This window comes from Scomber scombrus, chromosome 4, assembly GCF_963691925.1.
Source record: "Scomber scombrus chromosome 4, fScoSco1.1, whole genome shotgun sequence".
NCBI lineage: Eukaryota > Metazoa > Chordata > Actinopteri > Scombriformes > Scombridae > Scomber > Scomber scombrus.
This window is the reverse complement of record NC_084973.1, coordinates 9,888,481-9,915,611: the sequence shown is the minus strand read 5'-3', so window position 1 is coordinate 9,915,611 and position 27,131 is coordinate 9,888,481. Positions and strand designations below refer to the sequence as shown.

General features: G+C 40.5%; 2 protein-coding genes across 2 annotated transcripts; both read left to right on the top strand.

The window, feature by feature from the left end:
* The first annotated feature begins 2,063 nt into the window (after window positions 1-2,063).
* On the top strand, window positions 2,064-10,814 carry syn1 (synapsin I). The gene is made up of 13 exons (XM_062417672.1): window positions 2,064-2,416; window positions 3,363-3,420; window positions 5,756-5,847; window positions 6,015-6,171; window positions 6,303-6,392; window positions 6,940-7,002; window positions 7,107-7,249; window positions 7,354-7,428; window positions 7,519-7,621; window positions 7,711-7,860; window positions 8,615-8,684; window positions 8,808-9,342; window positions 10,679-10,814. Exons 1-13 carry the CDS (start codon window positions 2,064-2,066, stop codon window positions 10,812-10,814), a joined length of 2,025 nt encoding a protein of 674 aa, XP_062273656.1.
* Window positions 10,815-23,429: 12,615 nt separating this feature from the next.
* Window positions 23,430-26,636, top strand: unm_hu7912 (un-named hu7912). The gene has a single exon (XM_062418235.1). The coding sequence runs from the start codon at window positions 23,430-23,432 to the stop codon at window positions 26,634-26,636; it is 3,207 nt and encodes a 1,068-aa protein (XP_062274219.1).
* Window positions 26,637-27,131: the final 495 nt, after the last annotated feature.

Sequence of the window (27,131 nt, the reverse complement as noted above, 5' to 3'; positions counted from 1 at the left end):
CTGTGGGTTTTATTTGTGTGATTGATATCTATTCTCAATGTAACCGCTTAACCAAGACAGTACTTCCTCTCCAATTTCACATCCTTGTAAATCATGGTCAGCTGTATCAACTGTGCTTTTTTGAGATCCAGAGCCCTGATAACTTATCCCTAAATGTATCAGTGCACCATGGTGTTCTCAAACACAAGTGTGCTTCTTGTGTTATATGACTTGTACAAAATGTATATTGATCATAATGCTAAAACAATGGTGATCTGATATTCTGAAATGATTATCGTGTGTACTGTGTGGGGTTTAGCATATAAACAATCTAAGCAACCTGTTAAACTCATAAATAAATAGTCTCATGAATCATATTAACGCAGGCTAAATATCCTCAAAATGTGCCCTTAAAACACATTTAAATGATCTTTAAAGCAAAAATGGAATTAAACATCTACATTATAGATAGTTTTTTAGTAAACCAGTAAATGTAATGTAATAATATCACGAGCAGTACTATTGATTCAATTTCCTTATTGTACTATCAGCATGAGATTCATCATGGGTAAATGTATTGATTTAAATACTTCTGCTGGTTCAATTAAGAAATGCACTTTGCTGTTCACTGTGAATACAGCTAAAAACCACACAGTGCATTTTCCGTACAGGAACCTTAGGACTATACCAGGGGGTCTGCGCTGATCTCTGGCTCTGGGCAGTACCAACAGATGGCGCATCTCTTACAATCTCTATTGACTGCTGAAAAGTAACACCCTGTGTCAGCAGCACAAAAGGCGAACAGCGAGTCTGTCACTGCTGGTTTATTGGACACAACGGGACGCAGTATCACATCGACACCCATATGCACCCTGCGGAGTCAACAGCAGGCTCGTGTTTGACAGAGAGCGACGCCCCTGTCACCCTGCTCTCATCAGCACCACCCTGGTAGCCCGGCTCCGTCAAGCCAGACAGACGCAGGTACGGCAATACAGGAAGTCACATAAAATGCACTTTAAAAGTGTAAAAGATTTGAAAGTATTTTCAACAGTCTGCCACCTCTCTAAATATTTTAAATCTACGGCTGCAGCTAATAATTATTTTCATTATCAATTTATCTGTTGATTTTTTTTTTTTTTTTTAAAAACAACTTATTAGAATGAAAAAAAAAACAACAAGAAAATGTCCATACTTTTCTCGAGCCCAGATAGAAATCTGCCACTTACCTGTTTTTTCTAACCAGTCATGTAATTGACAGTGACTTCAACCTGGTATAAGCAGCCAATACCATAGGCTTTAAATCCTACAGTAAGAATTAAAATGCCTTATTCATACTTGTATTTCATTTTTAAAGCAACATCCGGGAGTGTTGTTTCCCATCTTTTCTAGCTTGACGCTGGTCCATCCTCCTTTCACTCCGGATGACTGGGAGTGACGCAGGGCAGACGGAAAAAACTGGGGCTTGAGGGGCAGGACAGGGAGAACGGCGGTGATGCAGGAAGGGCTGTAGTTTTGATTACACAGGTTCAAGCCCGAATGCACGGCCTCAGAGGACACCAGAGTCACCTGTGTGAAGGTTTTCCAGCGTGAGACGATAATAAGGCATCACTCCATCCTTTAGGGGCGGCTCAGTTTGGATGCGCTCCCAGGTAGGCTTTATTATATCTTGTTATGACTATTACTACGGATTACAAGTGCTTGCTTTGATAGGTGGCTTCATTGACCAAATCCATCAGATATACTGTAATAGTTCGTTTTTTTCATTAGAGTCAATTGTGGCGACTCGCCTCATTTTTTTCTGCTTCATTGTCAAGAGGCTGTGTTTCATTTACTATAGCCAATTCTTCAGGCTACACAGTCACGACATTTTCAATTTATGGCTGCTTTAATCAGATATTTTCAAATCTGCTCCTAATGGATGACACAACAATTATTGTTTTTCTTTAGGTAACACTGATCCACGTATCTGCACATGGAAAAGTAGCCTAGTCATTCCGTTTTGTCACTGCACACCCGAGTTGTAAGTCTCATCCTGTGGGACGATATTTGGACACCTCTCCCTGACATTTTAATAAGCCTCCATCATGAACTACCTGCGTCGACGACTCTCGGACAGCAATTTCATGTCGAACCTGCCTAATGGCTACATGACTGATCTCCAACGCCCCGACCAACCGCAGCAAAGCCCCGCAGTGTCGCCCGGGCCGTCTGAGAGGCGCCAGTCCACCAGCCAGATGCAGCAGCAGCAGCAGCATCAGCAGCCGCAGCAGCCGCAGCAGGCAGGAAGTGGAGGCTCCGGCTTCTTCTCATCTATATCCAATGCTGTCAAACAGACCACAGCTGCTGCGGCTGCGACCTTATCCGAGGCAGCAGATCGGGCTGGTGTCTCCAGCAGTGCCAAGGTCCTCCTGGTTATTGATGACCAGCAGACCGACTGGTAAGAGCAGTGCGCATTGCCAGAGCGGTACCTCGTCTAGACAAAAATATGTGCCAGACCGTGGGTTGCGGTGGCCTAACATCTCGAAGGTCATGATTCATCTAGTGCTATGAGATACATCACGTGTAACAGCCCGCTGGGTCCTTACTCAGATCAGAAACACCTTGCAGATATGTTTGTGCGCTGATGGTGCCATGGTAAAGGCGCAACAGACTTGCAGCAGAGAAGCCATTTTCGTTTGACGATCAGCTACTGCTTGCGACAAAACCATGTTGCATCCTGCATTTTAAAAGGGTTAAAATTATGCCACTGCACTGGGTATGGGCTAATGCCACCGTGATGATGCAAGTTGTTGTAAATCGAGTGGCTTCATCGCATGGTTACAGTTACAGTTACAAGACAGGCTAAAGCAGTGCACAACATGCATGCTTATGATAGTTGTATGCACAAGTCCAAAGTGGAGAAATACTACATTCTACATGTCTTAAAATGACACTATAGAGGTTATAATAAAGTTAGCATCTCTGTGAAATCACCACATAAAGACCCTTCCATTCCACAGAAAACAATCAATGTGGTTTTCTCATTCTGTCACAATATGCAGGATGGGTGAAGATTTTAACACTAACCATTGGGTGGATGTTAAACCTTCTGACCAATAGTCCATTTGTGTCAATTAAACACTTATCTATATGCCTGTAAACTGTAGTCTGCTTAGTTTCTTTATCTTTATCTTTTCTTTGCTTGATCTAAGATACCACCTATGAACACGTTGATAATGTTATAATAATAAGATCAAATAAGCTGAATTTGACATGAGAGTTTTAACATGTTCAGCAAACAACAGATAATGTCAGCTGCCAATAACAAGGAAAAATGCCAAATTAATTCTATGTTTTTTTTCCACATGCAAAGAACTGGATTAAACTCCTTGTTTCATGTGCAGGGTGAAGGTTTTCAGAGGCAGAAAGGTCCATGGTGAATACGACATCAAAGTAGAGCAGGTAAGTTTTACATTTGTTACTGCTTGCTTTGTTGGTGTTCATCTTTACGCCCTGTACCAGAAGAACAGTTAATGTTTAAAATAAAAACATAATTAGTTATTGGACTAATTCATAAGACAACAGAGTGGCTTCACTGAGCTTTCAGTTAAAGGGGTGTTGAATCTTTCTTTTGTGAAACCTTTGTGTGTGCTTTGTTGATGCTGATGGATTGTCTTTGGCCACCTTGGGTCAAACGTTATTGACATGGTGTCTGATTTATTTTCCTCTGTAGAGGAAGGCAGTGCCATTGGCATTATTGTATTGGATGATTTAATTGTATTTAACATTGGTCATTATTCTCACTAAAAGCACACGCAGCTATAAAATATAGCCACAATCAGTAATTCCAGGGTTGAAGCCAACACAGACTGGTGGAAGTTGAAAGCTTCAACAGCTTAAATCCACTAACTTTGGTGATGTCTGGACTAACTGCCATTGATTTATGGCTGAATTTGCATATGTACTTATATAGTAAATGGACTGTACTTATATAGCGCCTTTCTAGTCTTTACGACCACTCAAAGCGCTTTACACTACATCTCATTCACCCCATTCACACACATTCATACACTGATGGCAGGAGCTACCACACATATCACCTGCACATCAGGGGAAGTTAACCATTTATACACATTCATACACCGTTGGTGCATGAATAATTTGGGGTTAAGTGTCGTGCCCAAGGACTGGAGGAGCCGGGAATCGAACCGCCAATCTTCCAATTGGAGGACGACCGCTCTACCTCCTGAGCCACGTGTTTGAAATGGTGACGCCCCCTATTGAGTGATTTCAAAATAGTTGCACACATGATTTAACATAGTAAAGAAACATAGACTGCCATTTTTGTAACGATTGGACAGTCCTGATTTATAGTTTAATTTGTGCTGTGCTATGGCCCTTTTTTGCATCTGTAGTGCCCCAAAGTAGTCAGTTTGAATGGAACTTTCAGGGTATGTTTCAGGTACTTGTGGATATATCCTGCAAGTTTTGTGATGATTTACCCAAAGGTTGCTGACCTTGATCTATTTATGTACTCAGCCACCTTATGTTAAAGTTCACTGGTCAACATCTTGAAAAATAAATAAGATTTTACAAGCATAGTGCAAGTTTTGGTAAGCTTGGTCAAATAGTGATTCAAATAGTATTTGGTAGCAATTGGACTTATTGTTTAGGAAGAGATGTCAAAAATGTGTTTTTCCAAAATTCAAGATGTTGGAAAATCTGTCAAGGCGAAAATGGGCATTGCTTATATGCATAGATTCGTCTGGACACAGAATCCAGGAAAAGTTCATTGTTATAGCACCACCATCAGGCTGACTGGGGTCATATTTCTTTGGCAGCACTTGTCCGCAATATCTATTGCATTAGCACCTCACAGGAGTTTTCTGAAAACATTTCAGAAGAAGAAAAATAATAATAATGATTAAGCAGCACAAAAACAATAGGGTTTCAGCTCAGCAGGCTGGAACCCTTAATTATCTTTTTTTTGGGTCCTGTGGTGGTTATATGCCTTTATTGTCTGAAGTAGTGCCATGTCTATCTCCCCTGAGAAGTAATTTTGTCAGGTAGATTTATTTTAATGTGTCCATTTGCATTTTAGTTGCTCTGATCAACAATGTGCTTGATACAAACATAAAATGATTCATGGTTTCTTCAACAAATAACAGATGAATCATCTCGTAGGATGGGAGCTCTTACTCTGTTCACAAATAGCCCTTAGAATGATGAATGTCCCAGGGACCAGTGCACTAATGAGTGACTGTTGTTAGAAGAGTTGACTGTTGTATTCATTTCCACACTGAAGTGCTTTCTTTTGACATATTAGATAAACTGTTCAATATTTGTCTGAGATATGCTGTCACAAAGTCAATCAAAGTGATCTAAACTTTTGATTGTAATCTTTTTTGGTGAAAAATCAGGTATTTTATTATTTTGATGAATGGGTGAATAGTAATGTGTTTGCTTAAAAGAGTATTAATATATTTACGTTGTTATCCATGCTGCCATCTACCCAATAACACTTTGAAAAGAAAGTTTCAAGATCCTTTTCTCTGCCTCAGGCATTTTCCTTGCCACCTATTTTTGTCCTCTAATTTCATGTTGCCTTGGCATTTCCATTATTTCCCCTGTGGCCTCTTAACAGGAAGAACACACTTCAGATAAAGCCTGTCATATTATAATGATAATTATACCCTATTCAGCCTGACTCATGTAGAATAGGTAATCATTCACTGCCCTCCTGCTCTGATTTTGATTATTTATATTTATATGGCTGACCTTCCCTTTGTCTTTTTAGGCAGAATTCTTTGAAATCAACCTGGTGGTCAACTCCACAGGCACCTATAATGTGGACATGGATGCAATCAGAAATGGGCACAAGGTTACTAAGTAAGCCCTTTATGAAATATTTTAACTCGTCAAAAATGGTTGATAACTTGCAGTTGCTGCTCATAAGACACAATATGGGTTCATCTTGAAATCTCTACACTCTTTATGCCTAATAACTGATAAGGTTTACTTGCAGTTTAATGATTCGCTAATGTCCCCTGTCCCAGATCCTTTAAGCCAGACTTTGTGCTGATTAGACAGCATGCCTTCAGCATGGACAAGAATGGAGACCACCGGAACATAGTGATTGGACTGCAATATGCAGGACTGCCAAGTGTTAACTCTTTACACTCTGTCTACAATTTCTGTGACAAACCATGGGTGGTAAGTCTTTATTTTATTGATTAAATTGTTCATTTAAAACCATATTGCAAAACTGTTTTGGTTGAGTAGACATATAAAATGTAGATTTTGGATTACAAATGCCGCATTGAAAAGATTTGTGTCCGTATCAGTTTGCTCAGATGACTAGACTGCACAAGCAACTGGGCGCAGAGGAGTTCCCACTGATTGAGCAGGTTTACTATCCAAATCACAAGGAAATGGTGAGTTCTATGCCATCTGCTCTCCTTCTCTTCCTCCTCCCCCTTCTACTTGCACTGATGGGTATGTCCTCATGCTAAACAACCCTTAAAGGGACACACACACAGACAGGTCATCCCCTTGCATGGATCACATGTTAGGAGGATAATTCACCTCCATGTCAATATTCCATCTCATGTAGCAGCTGAGACCAATGTAATTGTCTAGGGAGTGTCTTGCTTTTTTTTGGGCAGAGGCTCAATTTTTGCCTCTTTGTGTGCCAGATCAGTGTCACTGCAGTTACACATAGACTGTTGCTGTAGAGCAACGGTCTTTCTCCACCCCTGCAGTCAAGGGCTGACAGTACTGAATCTGCTTTCAGCCATCAGTATCAATCAGAATGTCCTGCAGAAATACAGGAAGAGTGTTCTGTGTTTCACTTCTGTTTGATTTTAAATGGAATGAATCATTGTTGTGTTAATCACTATGTCACTATGATAAAGTTAATTGACAAAGTATCTTGGAAGTCTATTTTCATTTATTATAATAATCTAAATATCTAATCTACAGATTACTTCCCCCCGGTTCCCTGTAGTGGTAAAGATGGGCCATGCTCACTCAGGAATGGGAAAGGTAGTACTGGATTTCTCAGTTGAATTGTTAAGTTCAAGGTGACCACAATATTCCTGGGACCAGTTTATGCTAACATATTTATGTTTTGCATCTTGCTATCTCAGGTGAAAGTTGACAATCAGTATGATTTTCAAGATATTGCCAGTGTTGTGGCACTGACAAAGACCTATGCTACATCTGAGCCCTTTATTGATGCAAAGTATGATGTCCGCATCCAGAAGATTGGCGACAATTACAAGGCTTACATGTGAGTGAAATTGGCATTCCACTGTCTTCATGTCTTGGCATTTCATAGACAGATCAACATGTTAACAGCAAACATGTTAATTATATTTTTATTGTAATTAACAGGAGAACATCAATTTCTGGCAACTGGAAAACCAACACTGGCTCCTCTATACTTGAGCAGGTGGCCATGTCAGACAAGTAAGAGCTCATGGATGGGATGTAGCATGAGACTGTGTGTCATACAAATCTCACTGTACTATTATAGCTCTGTTTAATATGACATTTCAGGTACAGAATGTGGGTGGACTCTTGTGCTGACATCTTTGGAGGTTTGGATATCTGTGCTGTGGAAGCTCTTCATGGTAAAGATGGCAAGGACTACATTATAGAGGTACTAAAAGGCCACATGATAAAATCAAGGGAATCATTATTTGTGATCAAAATGGAAATCCATCAACACATCATCGTTTTGATTTTTAGGTAGATGACTGTTCAATGCCACTGATTGGAGACCAGCAGGATGAGGATCGTGTTCAGATTGCGGAACTGGTGGTTTCTAAGATGAACCAGATTGTTCTACGCACTTCAAGCTCTTCCGCAGTTCGTTCCACAGTGGGACAGCCAGCACAGGTGCTCAAACCACCAATATTCTATTCTTAGCCCAGTAATCTCACCACAGTTACACAGTTACAATTTTACGTTAAAAGAGGAAATATCAACAAAGCACAAAAACAAAAATATGAGTTTGCAGGTACACATGCATAAACTTTAAAAATACAGGTATTTTGGAAAAAGTAACAACTATCTTTTAAAAATGGAAAAGTAATACTTATATTCAAAAGATCGAAACTGGTCCAGGAAAAAAATGTATGTAAATGTCTTAAAATTGATATCTATGTCTGAATGGACCAACACTGTCACAGTATTTTTCATTCAGATCCAGGGACTGAGCCGACATCCACTTCTGACATCTCAGACAAACAGTTCTCAAGGGCAGATGTCAGGCTAAACGGGGGTGTCATCGGCGTAGCAGCTGAGATTCAGGGATAATATCACCATGAGCCAACAGAGTGAATAGTAATGAGCCTAGCAGTGAGTCCTATGGTACTCCGTTCTTAATAGCAGAGACATCAGAGGTGGTAACATTACAGACAAAATATATGGCTCAAAAGCTGACAGATGTCACTTATCCATCCAGAGGTGCCAAGGGGATTAGTATCTCGTGTACTGGCATCATTCAGCAATCTTGCAACATTGCATATGAGTCTCTACAAAGTTTTGATGGTTGATGGTCCAAATGTTGTGGTAGAAGGTTTTTGACAAAGTTTCTTGTTCTTTTATTTTTGGCATTCACTCACTGCTTTTTAACTTGTGTGTTTTGTAGAAAACAGTGTCTCCTCAGCCTGTCTCACAGCCCAGAGTACCACAGGCTCAACAGCGCCCCTCTCCCCAGGGTAAGAAGTCTTTTTGATAATAACAAAAACATGAAATGAAACCTTCACATTATTTCCAAAGCAAGGATATCAAGAAGATATAATATGATTGCTGCTTCTGTTTTTCTCCAATTTCTCCTTTAGGTGGTCCTCAGCAAGGTCCCCCATCTCAGCCACGTCCACAGCCTCAAGGCCAACCTCCTGCACAGGCCCAACAATCTGCAGCCAGCCCAGGCACAGGTGACCCAAGTGCCCAGGCCAAGGCTAGCCAAGGATCTGCAGCACAGCAACGGCCACCAGGTCAGGGAGCTCCTCCAGCCCAGAGGCCTCCTTCTGGTCAGAGTTCTCCTCAGCGAAGCCAGGGAGGTTCCCCTCAAACTCAGAGGCAACAGTCTGTCTCACAGCAGCAGAAACCTACTCCAGGAGGCCCTGGCCAGAAAGCACCAGGGGGCCAATCCCAGCAACAGAGGCCTGCACAGCCACCCAGGCAGCAGTCACAGGGAGGGTCACAGCAACAGAGGGCTCCTGGCCGTCCTGGAGGGCCCACCACCCAGCAGCCACGACCTGCAGCTCCGGGCCAGGGAGGCCCAGGAGGACGACCCCCACTGCAGCAAAAGCCTCAGCCCCCACAGAAGCCCAGTCAGGACAACCCGAATATGGGCGGCTCTCCACAACTAAAGTAAGTAACTGTTTATGATGAATGAGTTGGGATCAGTTCTCTCTCATTTTTCATAAAATGAACCAAACAGAAGATTTTTTCTTACTTTTTGCCTGCCTCAAGATATGCATGCCACATAGAAAATCTATTCACATTTTCTACTGATATATGAGCCACCTGAATGTGCATGATATATCTACATTCTTCAGTCCCTCTGCAGCAGTTTCACAAAACATAACACTTCAGAATGTCTGGAATGTGATACAACAATGAAATAACAACTTGGTAAAACTGGCCTGCAGTTGTTCATAACCACAACAAATGTATTACATCTGTCACAGACTACTGTATGTTCTGTGGTATATTTCTCTACTAAAAACTCTTTGATTGAGTATTATAAACTTTCACATATCCGCTTTAACTTATTCAAGCATCAACTATAAGCCATTGTCTTTGTCACAAGCATGGACAATAATATTCTATAGTTTATGATGCCAATTACTCTGCATACTGTCAACTTTTAAAATGAAAGCAATTTTAACCAATTTCCCCCCCAGAAATAGTTATTTAATATAGAATGTCTTAATACTATTGTATATTCTTATTATATAAGGCATTCATATCAGTCACATAATCAAAAGTGTGATGACATATTTGAAGCAATACAATGAAACAAATCCCTAGTGAATGCTCTCGCATTTAAACAAATGATATAAAACAGTACAGATTTGTGTTCATTAATGCTGTAATGCCCAGTGACACAATCCATTGTACTGTTGGTTAAAATACTTTTTTTTTTACCAGAAGATTAAATCAATAAAATATTGGCAGTTGTAATGAGAAAGAATAAAGACAGAACACAACACAGTAATGCAAAATGGACCATTTATTACAACTGCCTACAATGTAGCTTTCATTTAGCTTATATTTATTCTCAATTTGTTGAATTCTGTAGTAATTTCCTGCAGAAATGCCCAATTAACCAAAATAGTCAGTCTTTCACTGCTAAAATCTTTAAAATTACCTCCTCATTCTCCAGCTGGTGGAATCATTGATGAATGAGTTATTAAATCTTGAGATTTGACTTGAGATGGAGCCCTAAAACACTTTGTCATCAATCCTTGCATCCAGAAAGTCATTCACTATTCATATCATCTTCAAACGATACCCTGAAATGATAAGGTAATACTGAATGACCCTAGTGAAGGAATGCGCTTTTGTCATCTTTGATTGAGCCTCTTCTCTCCTCTCTCTCTCTCTCTGTCCAGCCGTGCTCCAGTTTTTTCATTCCATGGGTTTGCTGCATGACTTTAATAGCCTCCTTCTCTCCTCTATTGCCATTTCCCCCTCTTTATAGCAAATCCCAGTCTCTTACCAATACCTTCAACATTCCAGAAACCCCAGCGCCACGAGCCAGCCTTAGCCAGGATGAGGTGAAGGCTGAAACCATACGCAATCTACGCAAATCTTTTGCCAGTCTCTTTTCAGACTGAGATGGCAAGAGCCCCCCCACCCCCTCCCTCCTCCACTGACAGAAAGATGGACAGGTACACTGAAGGACTGATTCCTTCTTCCCCCAACAAACAAGGACCAACAGGATGCTGTCTACAATTCATGTAAAATGACCCTGATATGAAAATGTACACACTGCCTAAATACGGTAGTCAAAATATTTTAAAACGAACAAAAAATAGAACACAGTAAATTTAGGCACTGATGTCTGAAACATTCCTTGCCTTGCCTCAAGCTTAAGTTTTTCACTCATCACACAGACACACACACACACACACAAACCGCAAAAAAGCCTGTATATGCATGAACACACACACACACACACACGCACACACACGCACACACACACACACACACACACACACACACACACACACACACACACACACACACACACACACACACACACACACACACACACACACACACATAAAACACAAATAAGAAACAAAACAACACAATACTGCTTCCACTTGTTTGTTGGTGCCGTAAAGTCATTGTGATCTTTATGTTCTAAACTTTGGTTGGTTTACTGACCAACCAAACAAATTAAATCAGCACAGCTGCACACATAGGATGTCCAGTGTTAGCTAACGCTAGATCTGTTTGAGCTGTTGACCGCTCATGGTGATGTCTTAGCTGCATGTCAACAGGAGGCAATGGTTGCATTTTCCAACCCCTGACATTGGCGCTTGTAACTGTGTTGTCCCACGTAGTTGAATTAGTTAGTAAAGTAGCCTAGTAGGTGTTGTGAGTATGTCGTTGCTTTCTTCTACTGTTTTTTGTCGCACAAGAGCAAAAGCCCGGAAGCTCTCCACCTTGAAAGCATGCCTTACACAGACAAGAACGTCAGATCAAATGGATTTGTCTCAGGGATGTCCAATTGGTTGTGACACTTGTGTGTGGGTGAGGGTCTTCCATTACAGTTTTACTGTGGTTGTCTACCATTGATGAAGGAAAAGCATGCATTTTAATGAGGTAGAATGTATTTATTATTTCTGATGCATTTGCACACAGAGTATATTGCAAAATTATACTTGAATCCATTGACACTGACTGATGTATCAAGTCTATATTTTCAGGTTTATTCATTTGCCACTCGACAAAGAAACAACTCAGCTCTTCTGCTCTGAGATGATGTCGTGTCTGTGACAGGTGTGGCACAGTACAGTAGGATACAGCGTAGGCAGGGTTGGCAACTGTTCAGGTACAGGTAGTGAAAAATTAGATTATTCACAGACAGTTTCATTTCATATTCCCTTGACTTCAAAGCAATGTAATGAAAAAATGTCTGACTGTAAACCAGCTATGAATTTACAATTTTGCACTGAAGTAACTCCAACCCCGAGTCTGTATCGTACAGTGCAGCAGAGTTTCTGCTTCTATATCTGCCTCTCGGTTTTCAACGGGTTCACAATCTGTGAGCAGAGGCCATACTCCAAAGCATACTCAGCCAAGGAATGTTATGTGTATGAGGTTCATTTATACAATTAGGACATCAAAATAATGTCCAGGTATGGGAATGTCAACTGTGGGATGCACCTCTGCAGTAGATATAGCACTTGTGACTTTCCTGCCACCCCTCCTTTGCACTGACAACCCTTTCTTTGGTCACTATACTCTGAAAATATCCAGTTTCCAGGCACTGAAAATGTCTTCCAGAAGGAGTGCTTTCCATTCGAATGTTGATATAGTATGGCAATATCATGCTTTTTAGAGAAGACCCAATAGCCAAAAGTGTAAAGGAGTCCTGGTTCCCCTGCAGATTCTCCATGCTACCTGTGTTTATCAGTCTATTTGTGTAGCCACAGTGACCCCTTGTGCTCGATGGTGCATAAATGTGTGAATGTTGTTCTGTAACTGGTCAAACCAAATAGATGTGTTGTACAGAGCTCTGAGTGACGCAGATTGTCGCCTTTATCCCTTGCTGCTATCTGTGCTTGTTGATGTTATGTGTGTCTCTGAAACTTTTGGGTTTTCATTTTTAAATTTTGATGCACTGATTTTTGGTGCATTTCCGTTTCACTTATTTGTGATTGCTTCATTTTTTTCCTAAGAGGCAAGACTATCTGGTGCCTGTAAGTTTATACATTAACTTGTGATTCAGGGCTTCATTTTTAGATTTTACAGTGACTCAGTGTCAGTTCAACATGATTGTCAGATATATCGTGGCAAATCCTTCTGCCAAGAGAACTGGTAAGAGGAAGCTTGTGTAATTGTTACACTGAGTGTGTAATTTATGAAAATGAGCCATGTCATTTAGCATGGATGGTTCACTTTGAAAAGTGTCATTCAGTGAGTCAGAGGTCTCTCGGCCGTATTTAGACAAACCATTTGACATGTCAGTCAACGACTGACAGGATGAGCCATGACAGCAACAAAGTTGTTTTTATTTATTCATGTATTTGATATTCACCATATGTTCTTTTTAACAGATTATATTATTTATGGTATATGATATATTTGACTGTGAATGTAAATTGTTTTCTTTGTTACAGCTAGTTCCATTATTTTTTTGTTGATTGTTTTTAGAAAAAATGAAATGCATTGTATAATCATTGTGAAAAGATGAAATCCTTATGAATTTGAGTGGAAATGATTGTCAGTCGATGCCTGCCAGATTTAAAAACATACATCGTAAATGTAAGTGCAAGACTCAAAAGCAATTGAGGTTTTGATTAATAAAAAAAATAAGATACTGCGTAATGTAAATCATGGTGGATTATTAAATTAAATGTAAAAAAAGATTGATGTTATATGCAATGTTTATATTATATATTATGTGCAGATGAGTATGTTATTAAAACATGCACATGTCGAATAAAGTCTATGACCAACAATTACTGATTTATTTGTTAAGTTGACTGAATATATCAAGTTTGAAGATCCCTCTTCTGTCTTCTTTTCTCATCAAAATTCTTATTCAATTCAAACTTATGTTGTACAGGTTGTAGATCACAGACAAAAGGTTTTTGGCTTGTAAAACTGACTTGACCTGACTAACACTAAGATCAGGAAACTGAAAATAAACAGTTTAGCCTTAAATTTTAAACCATGTTAAACAGGTAGGCAAATGTCTCTGTGTAACACTGACACTGTTTGTTTAAATTGTCCAGTCCAACAGTTCATCATCGTTACTCTGTATATCCAAAATAAACCTAAAATGTGAGGTCAAGTGGGAGCTTAAGCATCTCCACTTTATGCCTAGCAAAAAGACAAATTACGAAATGTATGAAATACAACTCAAATCTAAGCACAAGTTGTGGAGCTGTAAAGTGGTTTGCACAGTATAGTTGTAATTATGGGCATCTTAATGTGACCACAAGGTGGTGTGGGCCTGCAGTCTCACTGCCACAGCCCTCAGTCCCCCACATGATTAACCAGGGTTATGTAATTCATTTTACACTGGTCCAGTGAGCATTAGAATATGTATGTATTACATTACATCGCATTACATTCATTTGGCAGATGTATTTTTGTCCCTAGAGACTCAACGAGAGCTTTACGTCATCAAAATGTGCAAGTGCATCTAGCTGAAACATGTGCAGTGCTACACTGTCACACAAGGTTTTTTGTTTTTTTTTAGTAAATCATTGACATTTCAGTGGTTAAACCATTGTTGTGTTGGTAATGCTATGGAGACAAGAGTTTTATTGGAGTTGTGTCTTCTGCAGTGAGGTCTCATTCTCACTCTGTCCTCTGGGACATACATTTTAATAACACAAATTTGCATCATGGTCACACAGAAAACACAAATACCAATGTGTTTATAATCCTATTAAACAAAACCTAAGCTGGCACACATGAACAAATGGCTCCCTGAATACAACTTGTCATGGTTTAGCCCATCTTTTTTTCTTGGAATAATATCCTGATTCATGGCGTTTGAGGAAAGACACATGTATTATGTTCCAGTATCTCTTCTGAATGCAGCAGCTGCAGCTGAGAGAGACCAACAGTACTGTGGACCCTGCAGTCAAAAGACTGATTGTTTCACCACCTTGTTTTGTGCAAATCAATAACTGCATCTACTGAAACAAATACAGTTGGACTGAGATATTTTCCCATATCCCACTTAAAAGTGACTTGTCACGTCTCAACACTTGTGGTGGTAGGTTTTATTGTCTAAGAGGGCTCAGTTTTAATCACCGAATGGATCAATTTCTTTTTCCTGTTAAAGTTGTCATTGCAGACAAAAATGTCTGCAGTGCAAAATCCAATTTGCAGGCAGGATGTTATATAGCCCCTTGCTCATAAAAGGTCAGTGGGGTTTTTAAAGCTCTGTCTGCTTGCTTGCATTTCTTATCTAGCTACCCAGCAGGCCATACTATTCTCTCTAAGCAATGTTTGATTAGCAGTTATGATGCTCATCTGACCAGAAAAGATGTGATGTTATTTGATCTTCTTCTAGTTGAGAATTACCTCAATTTTTGGGCAATTAATATTTGCAATTCAGCATCATTTACACATTCCACACATCTTGAGCATATGATTGGAAGAGATAATGACTATCTCAATAAAAGACAGCAGGATGCTATTGGACAGAGTCTCTCATTAGCTGGCAAACACTGTGATGAACAAAGCCATTCATTCACAAGAAAACAATAGAAAATTTGATAATATCCTACAAAGGTGTTATATAATCAATCAAATTCAACTTTTATGACTTTGCAGGTCACACATAATGGATTCAAGGGTATTGCCAGCAATAGTCTGGTTCTGTTATGGACAGAAAGAAGACAAAAGGGGAGGGGCACTAACGACTTCTTCCCTGAGCCTGGATATTTCTAGAGCTGACCCATTTAAACAGCCCTGACAAGCTGCAAGCACAGGTGCATCTGGTTGGCTGCAACTGCCAACCAGAATGCGTAATTACATACATTAAGATGCTATTAAATTGCAAATTGAAGCATGTGTCAAAACTCATTTGCACGTATAATTTGATGGGTGGATGTGCAAACAACTCAGGAACAGGAGAATCGCAGGCTCAACGTTAAATCACTTTGGTTCCATTCATTTTGCATACAGGAGACATGTAACCAAGTGTTCTCATTCTTTTATCAACAAAAGACAAACATAAGAAAAGCTCATGTCAATCCCAGTGGGCCACTGAGTTATTTCACAGGCCCATAGCAGTCTCTGAATGGGAAACAGTGGCTGTTACCAACTATTACACATGGCCTATAGCCTTGGACAATTAGTGCTACTCAGTACTGCTTTGCATTGTGCTCTTGTGGGATTGAGGGTGAATGATATCCATATTTAGAAGGACCTCTTTGATTCTTCCTGACTGAGGCACAAAAGATTTGTTGTTTGTGTGGTCTTGAATAGCGGGACTTTAATGAAACTCTGAGAGAGGACATTTTGCTGTGCATGTAGTATAACAGCATTCCTTCTCTATGTTACATTGAAAAATCACAGTGACAATGCACCACCATACACCATCAGGAAGCTCTCCGAAAGAAACTGCACCCACCGACAGGCCTGTCCCCTCATTCCAAATGTGTTTCCCCTTTAATAAACTTGCACACATGACTGAGAGATTCCTTAGCCAAAATGGCAGATGACGAAGGATGAGAGAGGAGTGTGTAGTAAAGATTTAATTAAGCCGCACCATGGGATGCCTTACTTTGACTCCAGAGACCAGGACAGAGGAGTTTGTGTTTGCTCAGTGCAGCTGTGAATAATATCTACACTATTCTTACTTTGACCTACATGTACTGAGAGGAGGATCTGAGAATATGCCCACATGAGTGCAGGTCTTTTTCTAGGTGCCATCCTGTTTTATTTTCACAGTGAGGCTGCCAGAGGGGGTCACCTTATGGTAAACCTTATGTTAACTGAACATTGTCAATCTCCGCTGAAGATAATCTGGGACATAAGAAACACTCGCACTGCCTGTTCCCACTAAAGGTGCAGCTCAAGAGGAAATGAAACTTGATAGGAAGCTGCGCTGAATCCCTCCCACTGTGCATTTGCAGATTGATGTAGATTTACAAGCAATTTTCACCTCCCCTGGTCTTATCCTCGTGATGTAGATTTTTATGGTCTCCATGGAAGACTCCCATCAGCATTTTACTTCATTCCCTTTGAAATCAATGCAGTCTCTTTTGCTCCTACTCAGTGTGGGTTACCATGGATACAGCTCCCAAATGATTTGGCTAGTACATGAATTTGTTTATTTGAGTGTTACTTGGAGTGGATAGGAATGTTCTTTTTTTTGTGCAGCCAAAGTCAACATGATTTACTAGCATAGTCACTTTAGTGGTTATTTTATCCTGTTTTCTTTTATTTTATACCATTCTGCCAGTGTCAGGGCGCAACGTGCTCCATTTTATCTAGAGAGTGATCCTGAAATCACTTCTCTTACAAATAGCAGCCATTTTAACAACAAGCTATCTCAGTTACCTGAGGGCACCAGAATGGGTGACCCTAGTTCCCTCAGAAAAAGCCTTACAATGCACTGTGCATAATCTAGTCTGATCCACTGGAAATCAAAACTACGCCAGCATGGATTCTCCAGTTCCCTGTTGAGCTAAAACAGCATTTAAGTACTTCACTTGGTTGCAGCTCTCAAGTAAATCCTCACAAAAAAACATGGTCTGAGTGGACAGCCAAAACTGTAAATTATGTCTGGGGCAAGAAAGTTGGGCAGAGAGGATTGAGTGGTTTAATTTGTTGAAGACTTAATCAGGTTTCAATTGGAACTAAGGGATGAAATGGTGAGCATCTCCCACAGAGTCTTCAGATTTTCCACTGCTGCACTTCACTTCCTTCTGAGTCGGCCACTGAATCTACATATTTCATAGGAGGAAAATGTATCTTAAAGAACCACCCACCTTCAGACATATGTCTATCTAGGAAGTCTAAAAATGGCTGTGTGAAATATTCACCAGTGCAGGAACCGCTGACATCCCTAGATTCCCTGGAGCTTTAATGACACAGTCAAACTGAGATATGTTTGCCTTAACATCATTGTCTAATGTGTTTCCCTTGTTTCCTCTGACTTATCATTGCAATCCAAAATAACCGAAGCTGAGGGATGCTTTGTATTAGCCTGCCATCCTGGCTATTTTGGGTTGGACATTAGAAGTAACACGGGCCTGGCTGTGTGCGCATTGCCACATCTCTTATGTAATTCCCTCCGATGGGAGCACAGAAATCACAAGGAAAGTTTGTTGAGAGTCATTTAATCGTACATAGAGTTAATTGGAGACAGCTGGAGAACTGAGGCTTGTTTACTTTGCCAGCATGAGCGAGGAACAGTGTAGGAACAAAGCAGTATGTCCAGATTCTTCCTTATGGCTCATTATGGCTAATATGTCAGAGCAGCACGAAAGCCTGTATGAGTAGTGGTGGCAGAGTGAAGCTGTGTTCTGCTTTCATTAGGTATAAGCGTGATTGATCCCTGTCAGAGGAGACTCTAATCAACAGAGAGCCATTGATTTCCTCTCCACAGATCCTATGAGGTGCCTAAGACACCTGCTAGCAGCCAGCTGACAGACACTTATGCCTGCTAACCAACAGCTGACAGGAACTGATGCCAATGCACTGTGTTGGAGAGGGTGAGTCACACATGCTCCAATAGATAGATCCCACTCTCAGGGATGCTGGATGCTGCACAATGTGAGATCCACGGTACTGTCATTCTGAATCATATCTCCTACACGTGGTATATCACAGATGGAGTCTCGGTTAGCTGTGGTGTTTTGTTACAAGGATGCACACGATTTTGTGCCGAGAGGAAGATAAATAATAGCCAAAACAAAATGAAATAAAAGAAAAAGAATCCTACTCATTCTCTAGTGTGTTAAAGCAAGAGAAAGCTATCCTCCATGAACCTTGCAACAAAATGAGCTCTGTCAAAGCTAAAAGTATCATTGCGATCTTCAGCCTGATCAGCACAGTTTGTCTGTAGTGATTTCTATCTGCCATGAGAGTGCTTCAGTAAGCAGTTTTCCTGCGGCAGTCACATGCTCTGGGCCGGGGCTCACAGCCAGCTGTCCCCACCATCAATTCAGACAATGCAGAAGCCATGGTGAGGTGAGACTTTAGGGCAGATGCGTGTGGCAGAGGGACTACTCTATGGTGCACAAAAGCAAATTTTGAGGTCACAATTTGAACTTCATAAGTTCCTTCCTGACAAAGTGATCTTTATTTGCTTTTCCTAAAGTTCCTTTCTTTTTTCACCATTTAAGGATTTTTAGGGGGAGTTTTTCCTCATCCAAATTGATGTTCTAAGGATCTAAGAATAAAGGATGCAAAGATTTTCTTTGAGGCAAATTTGTGATTTTGGGCTATTCTGTAAAAAAATGTAAAATGTGTACAGTATATTCATTATCGTATTTTCATTCACAGTAGTATCAAAGTATTTGTATTTACAGTATTATCACTATATTTTTTCATTTGAGTATCATTACTGTATTTTCATTTACATTAGTATTAAAGTATTTTCATTTACTGTACAGTATCATTACATTTTCATTTACAGTATTACAACATTTGTAGTACTGTTATACTGTTGAACATTTATCCTAAAAATAGGCTCTTTAATTGTTGATCACTTACTTATTAAAAGTACAAATTACAAACATGTTCAAATCTCTCTCTCTATTTGATCCTTTTCATAAAGTGGTTGGGAAGCCGACAACATGACCTCGTCTTTATGTTAATTACGATTATAAGAAACACCCACATCTTGTCTTAATATTGGTAGAGTTAATGTATTTCATCATAAATGATGTGTATTGAAATATACACATAAATTAATATACATATAGTACATATCTATACATATAGGCAAATAAGTGATAAAATAAAGGTGTTAGATATAAAAGATAAAAGTTATTACAAGTCATCCTGAGGCTAACATGAATATTTGAACATTTTATCACAATCCATCCAGTAGTTATTGAGATTCTATATGTCTACAGTAATGCTCACAATGACAAAACTAACCTGTAGTGAAAATAAGTTGCCTAACAAGTGTAACAAGTGAAAATCTTCACCTGCAGGTGGCATTAGCTGAAAAAACAGGTTATGACCATAGACTGTATTATCTGTGTTACATGACCCAAATCCATAGAATTCATCAATATATGAATTTATATTTACACTATACATAAAAATACATACAACTATAAACTCGACAAATTATTCTCCATCTCATTATCAGACAAGTAACTGTTTTGATGAACAAAGCCACCACAATGAGAACAAGTTGGCAGTAGCCTACACTGGCCCACAATTTATTTTTCTCATCACAATGTGTGCAGCATGTCCAATAATGTGGGAGTGACCCATCAAATGCAGGATGGCAGAATGGGGGCTTCAACAGGAGACCCAATTCTGCAGGCAGTTTTCTTTTTAGGTCTGTCTGAAAACTTTTTCAAACAGAAATATCAGATTTTGCTTTTTGAGGGAGAAAGCTGATTACGAAGCATCTTGCACAGCAGGATGAGCAAATAACCAGCAGTTTCCCCGGAAATACCCAGTTGTCCTAAGGCCTCCATATTCAGAGATGAACGGACAGAGACCGCATTGCTACTCGCAGACTGAACACCCACCCCAACTTCCAACACCACAACCCCCGCACTCCTCATAAAAAACACGCACAACCACGCCTCCAGAGGCACGCGCAGAGTCGCAGGCTCAGACACACCTCCTCCTTTCCCCTCCATCACACACACACACACACTCTCCATCACACACACACAGAAAGACATAAGGGACTATGAGAGCATCCCTGGATGAAGCAGACAACATGTAAGGCAGCGGGAAGGACGAGTACTCGGCTCCGGGAGGCTCACAGCAGGTGCCGTAGGCTGAAGCTGCACCTCACGGTGGACAGGCTGCTGCTTTACCATGTCCACTGCACCCGATCCACTCAATGGCAAAACGGTAAGGCCCCTCGATCACTTGCGAAATCTTATATTCTCAAACTTAGCCGAAACTCACCCCCACCCCCTTTTCTGCTCTGTCCTTGTTTGAACCCGCTGCTTCTTTATTTCTCTGCAAAACGATGTCATTTCGGAGAGCTCAAAGGCATTAGGTCAGCCAAAAAGGATGGAGGGCCGTCCGTGCCGCAGCACCAAAATAACAGGGGTGCCAAGTGCGTTAGAACAAGTATTTGGTAACGCTTCAAGGATGACTGCGCCATGGTATGACCCCATGGGGAGGTATCAGGCGGATCGGCATCTCGTTTGTTATTGTCTGGATAACCGAGCAAATCCTTCAGTAGGCTACAATTTGCACCGTTAGGCTTATTTAGTTTTAATTCCCAATTACAGTATGTTAGTGAATGTTTCTAGACCGCATGTAAAACCATACACCAATATAGGCTAAGAAAATACTATAGCCTATGTCACAGGTAAATAAAGCCTATACGACTCCAGTGTAGGAATATGAGCTATTGAGATACAATTTATTGGATCAAAAAGTGACAGTTTGCCACAGATCCATTTTGCCATCACAGAGCAGCAATCTACTTATAAGGAGTAATTATACTCCCCCCCCCCCCCACTCAACCCCCCAGTATGCAACACCAGGAGGGTTTCATGGTTTCTTTGCTGTGCGCTGTAGTCATGGAGACAGTATGTGGCATGTGGTTTTATACTTGTGCTAGAAAGTGTAGTCCCTCTATTGAGGAACAGCCTTATACACAATGAAAGCAAGCAGAGGAAAGCATGCATAGTTAATCTAAGCATATCCTGTCCCCATATTCTTAAAGCAAATGACTGTTTCTCTAAACTTTAAGTTAAAGATCAGTATTTGTGCAAGAGGGAAAGCTTTGTAGTATGTCTATAGGGACTTGAAGTGTGTCTGCGGTGGTCAGTAGTGATGTTAGTTACCTTATTGTAGACCTGTTATCAATTCTTGTGATATTACTCTTATAGCATTTCTTAGTGTTGTCTTGGGGCCTGTACATCCTTGCACCTCATATGTTTAAGACAGACCAAATGCTCAGACAGCATTTGAGATTGTAGTAGTTGTTTGAGACCAATGGATTGAGGTCATAAATGACTCAGTAGATATACACACTTAACACTCTGCACCATACTGGACTTATATTTTATACTATATAATGAAATAAGTCTCATCGTGGATTTATTCACATCGTTGACATCTTGTCTCATTTTCATGAAAGATAGGAACATTTTAAGTAAGATTGATTTGAGTAGCTTTTTATGTCAGCATCCATCCTATCATCAGTTACCTGTATTTTTGTGTTAAATTTAGCTTGCCAAATCTAGACATTTACTATCTCAACGAATGATTCAGTCAAAACACTCACATTATAATATGAATACAACCGTATTTAACATAGAAAATGTCATCTAATAGGACAAATACCATGAGACATTCAAGGATTAAGTTGATGTACTGTATATAAAATTGATGAACCTAAGTTTAAGTGATCAATTTAGCCAGAAACTAATAGATTTGCTATTCATTTACAAGAGTCTATCAAAATAAATTAAACAATCATCATATACAAATGTAGCTTCTGTTTCTTTTTATTAAAATCTGCATAGCAATTCACAGCAGTTTAGTTTTTTCTGTTGAGGTTGGTTGTGTGTGTACGCGTGATATTTAGGTGTGCTATGGACACATGACAGGGAGATGGCTGGTCAGTCCTCTTTCATCACGATGAACAGATGGTAACGCAGGGTTAGCTTGTGGGTGAGTGCCAACAAGAAAGCCCATGTGTGTGTGACAAATTAAAATCCATTGTTGAACGGTATCATTTTAATCTAATAAATAAAAATAAATACTCACAATGTTTAAGCAGAGTTTGACAGAGGGCTTCTGTGTATTATGTTTTAGATAAGATTTGAATAATTTAAACAGTACACTGAAGAAATTCTTTGCTGCATGTTATTTTTTTTGTTTTAGAAACAAGGATGGGATTCTACTGATACTGAAACCAACATTTTTAAATAGCAATTTTGTTTAATGTCTAATATGTAATTGGTACCATAGCATCTGATTATCTGATGGTAAACATTTAAACAACATCATTTATCATTTAATATAGACTTTTTCCTACCAATGCTTTTGCATGGACACATTAGTTCTGTTTTGCACTTTCTTTTAATAAAAAAACAGTGCAAGATAATGTAAATAGTTCCAGTCTAATTACAGCTCATGTCTTATCAGTTTTTGTAGTTTGATAACAAACAAAACGCCTCCTCAAAGATGCTGAATTAACTTGTTATTTGAGATAAAGCATGGTGACATTTCGCAGATACAGCACCAATCTGTTGTGGCTGTTGCTATGAACTTGGTTAGTAAATCAACAACTACTACATCTGCTAAATTTTAACCAAATCAGGTATGAAACCAAAAAGACTGTTATTGTATAGATTCACTTATTAAATTATTTTAAAACATAATAAAACATTTTGTATTCTGATTAAGTACATATTAACTGTCGCCATTGTTTGCTGTAAACAATTAAATGCCTGTATCTTTTTTTCAGGACATTAGAATATTAGAACAACAGTGCAATTAAGTGCATTTGTTTTCATGCATGTCTTTCTTTCCACAGGAAAGAATGGGGAGCACTGAATGGGGGGGATTGAAGTTCCATTAAGATGACACGAACACATCCCCCTGATATACTGGCATCGACTCTATATCGGGACGTTACCCTAAATCCCATCACTGACCCCTCTATTTCTCTCAACTCCTTCCAGCAATGTGACTTGAAGATGATTGACAAACCAGAAATCATTAACAAAAGACACTGCCGTAGCTTTGACTTCATTGAGTCCCTGGACGATCCACACTCCTTCTCTTCCTCAATGGAGTACCCTTACAAGAGGGCTGAGCATCAGACATTAAACAAAGATCTAATGTGGAATGGACTAGATCAAACAGGGCACCTTCGCTTTTCATCTCCTGATCTGTTTAATACCAGGCATTTCCAGCAGCACAACCCCCAAGACAAAACCAGCCATCTTACCTGGTCAGACTCTAAAAATAGAAAGAGATCCAAAAGTGCTCCAAGAATCAAGTCCACCCTCACTCCTGTGCCCATCTCAGTATCTCCACCAGGAACCAGGAAGGTAAGGGATGCACCGCAGGCTGCGTCAGATACTTTGAGGACTTCTGAGATGCATCGAGAGACATATTCTTCAAACAGGGCTTTTTTGAATGAGGTCCATCCTATAAAACTGCAGCCTCATTCTCCCCTTTATGTCTCTGATTGTTTTGAAGAGGATAAACCAGATAAACCAGCCATAACCCCTCATGTCAGGTGCCGTATGGATATTAAACCAGATGCTTCTGTACTCCAGCACACATCCAGACTGGCTCCCAGTGCACGGACTGAGCATCTTTGGCAGAGATACTCACAGGCCAGTAGTAGTAGAGGTGTGTATGTACCACGGCAGATTGTCTCGTCACCAACACCCATTCCAAGCGAATGCTACAGTGGAGATTTTAGGCATGGATACCACTACGCCACCAGCATGTCTCCCATCTCTTACCAGCATCTAGACATGCATAGAATGCCATCACCAACAGCACCATATCTGAGTCAAGAACAAAGAGCTTACTCAAACCCGAACATTCCTACAAAATTTTTCTATACTGAGGACCCTGTTCGGTATCCAGTTCATCCATATTCCAGGGCATACTTTCAGGATGATCGGTCTAGTCTAACCAGTCATGGAAGTACTATGACCAGTCAGTATGATCCAAGGACTCGATGGGTGCATACCCTTCCAGTCAGGTCGTATTACACAGACCATATTCCCAACCAGCCAGCAAACTCTGTATATACTAGACCTTACTCTACAAGTGAGGCAGGGTCATACTTTTCTCAAACTCCACTGTCCAGATCCTACTATGGAGAGGACCAACGGTTCAATCCATATCATCAAAGTAGCTCAAGGTTGTTTTATTCCAAGCCATTCAACTCTCCTGAGGAGCAGTACTTTCCATCAAGGCCATATCACACAGAAGGCCGTCGACGCCCTCGAATGTCCCAGGCTTTTTCAGATGACTGGTATCGCTCAAGTATATCTGGTTATTCTAACCAGTCCTCTCAGCACACACCACCAAGAGTAAGGCAAGACCCTGGTATACCCCCGTGGTTTACTAACAGCTGCATGGAGACAAGACTAGGAGCAGAGGTCAAAAACCACTCCAAGTCTTGGGACAATATTTTATATCCACGGCATGACAGAGAGCAATCAGTTCCTCGTGGACGAAGCTATGAAAACCTGTTTTACCAAGCAAGGCATGGAACACCTGCTGATATTACATCTCAACCTGTTATCCTTAACCTTTCAAGTTCACCAAGGCGCTATGCTGCCCTGTCACTTTCCGAAAACTCGTTGGAGAGGGGCTCAAGCAATCCATGGAGGAATACCAAGAGCGGGCAGTGGTTTGTAACTCCGGAGATCACCATAACAGACAATGACATATGTGCAGGCAACAGCAAACGGCGTGATGTGCACTCTGTCAGCTGGGATACACCGGACATTGAAAAGACACCATCTCCGAGAGTAATGCATCAGAAACCAACATCCAACACAGCAGACATAACCAAAGACAGGAAACACAACAACTTCTCCCTCCAGCAGAGTCTGGAGCAACTGGATGAACTATTAGCTGACTTGGTTGTTGATTACAAACCACCAACTAGAAGAAGGTCAAGTGAGGACCTTTTGGACCAGCTGAAACATCTGATTAGTGAGGACGATGAAAAAAGCAGAGGATCTTCCGGACTTGAAAACTTAGGAAGTCTGAACACTCAGCTCCCATCCTCTAAATCCAGCCCTGACACAATCAAAGACCCTGATAGTGGGTTTGATGCTTTACAAAGGAGTGCAGAAGAATGTTCTCCAGACCACAGCACAGATGAAGATGACACCATGGTCTGTGCTAACAAGAAGTGCAATCGGACTGAGAATATGTTCAATGCTTGCTTGTACTTCAAATCGTGCCACAGTTGCTACACCTTTTATTGCTCACGGAACTGTCGCAGGGATGACTGGGAGATCCATAAAGAGACCTGTCTGTATGGCCGTGTGAGCAGTGTTTGTCGACACACACTCAAGTTCTGCAGAGAGAATTCAGAGATACATAAAGCCTTTTCTCGTGTTGCTAAAGCTGGCTACCTCTCCAGAGGGAGAGGCGTTCTCTTTCTGGGTTTTGCTAATCCAGAGACAGCTGACAACTTCCTGCAAGTTGGGCTAGAGAGTCTCCTCATGTCTCCCACATACTTATCTCTCAGAGAGCTGGATGGCTTCAAGGACAACCTAGGTGAATATTGCAAGGAACTGCAGCATGCAGGTAATGAGTACGACCCCAATGAATGTTTCCTTCTGAATGTATCCATAGCTGTTGGTGAACTAGTACCTAACCGACCTTCACCGAGGTTCCAAACACCAACAGTTCGAAAATATGCAAAGGTGTCCTTAGCTTCTTCAAGCCCTGACAAAAAGGTACTCAAGAGGGATAGTGAAATGGAAACTCTCATCCTCACTCCACCTCCAGGCACACCAGACATTGACAAGGAGGGGGAGGAAGGAAGAAAAGCCAGAGAGGTGTGCTTTGTCAATATCCAGCGTGAGCTCAGGATCAGGGGAGTCTTTCTGCGTCACGAGTACCCCAAAATCTATAATCAGCTGTGTGAGTTTGTGGAGAGCAACAAAAGATTTACTCCAACTACGATTTATCCAATAGATAAGAGAACAGGGAAGCAGTTTATGTGCATGATCATGGCTGCATCTGAGCCACGGACACTGGATTGGGTGGGCACCCCACATCTCTTGGATGATATTATATAGAAAAGCACTAAATAGTAATAATGATGTCAGTTACACTAATGTACATACTGTAAATACATGGTGGGATTTAGCAAATTGAGAATTGATATAGAAATGTGTGTGTATATCTGTGGCCAATCTCTCCTTCTGTCTCTTTCTCTTATTTCTTTCTGTTGTCACAAGGACACAGACACAAACACACACACACACACACGCACACGCACACACACACACACACACACACACACACAGACACACACACACACACACACACACACACACACACACACACACACACACACACACACACACACACACACACACACATTATATACACAGTTTGAAAAGTTGCCCTATGTTGTTTTTGGCTTGTTTGATACTGTTGCACTCAGAAGAGTTAATAGCCTGCATGTAGACTAGGCACAAACCCAATTATCCAGGTGTTTAAGATGTGAACATGTATGATCTGTGCAGTTTCTGCAGATGATGTATGAAGCACACAATATTTATGAAGTA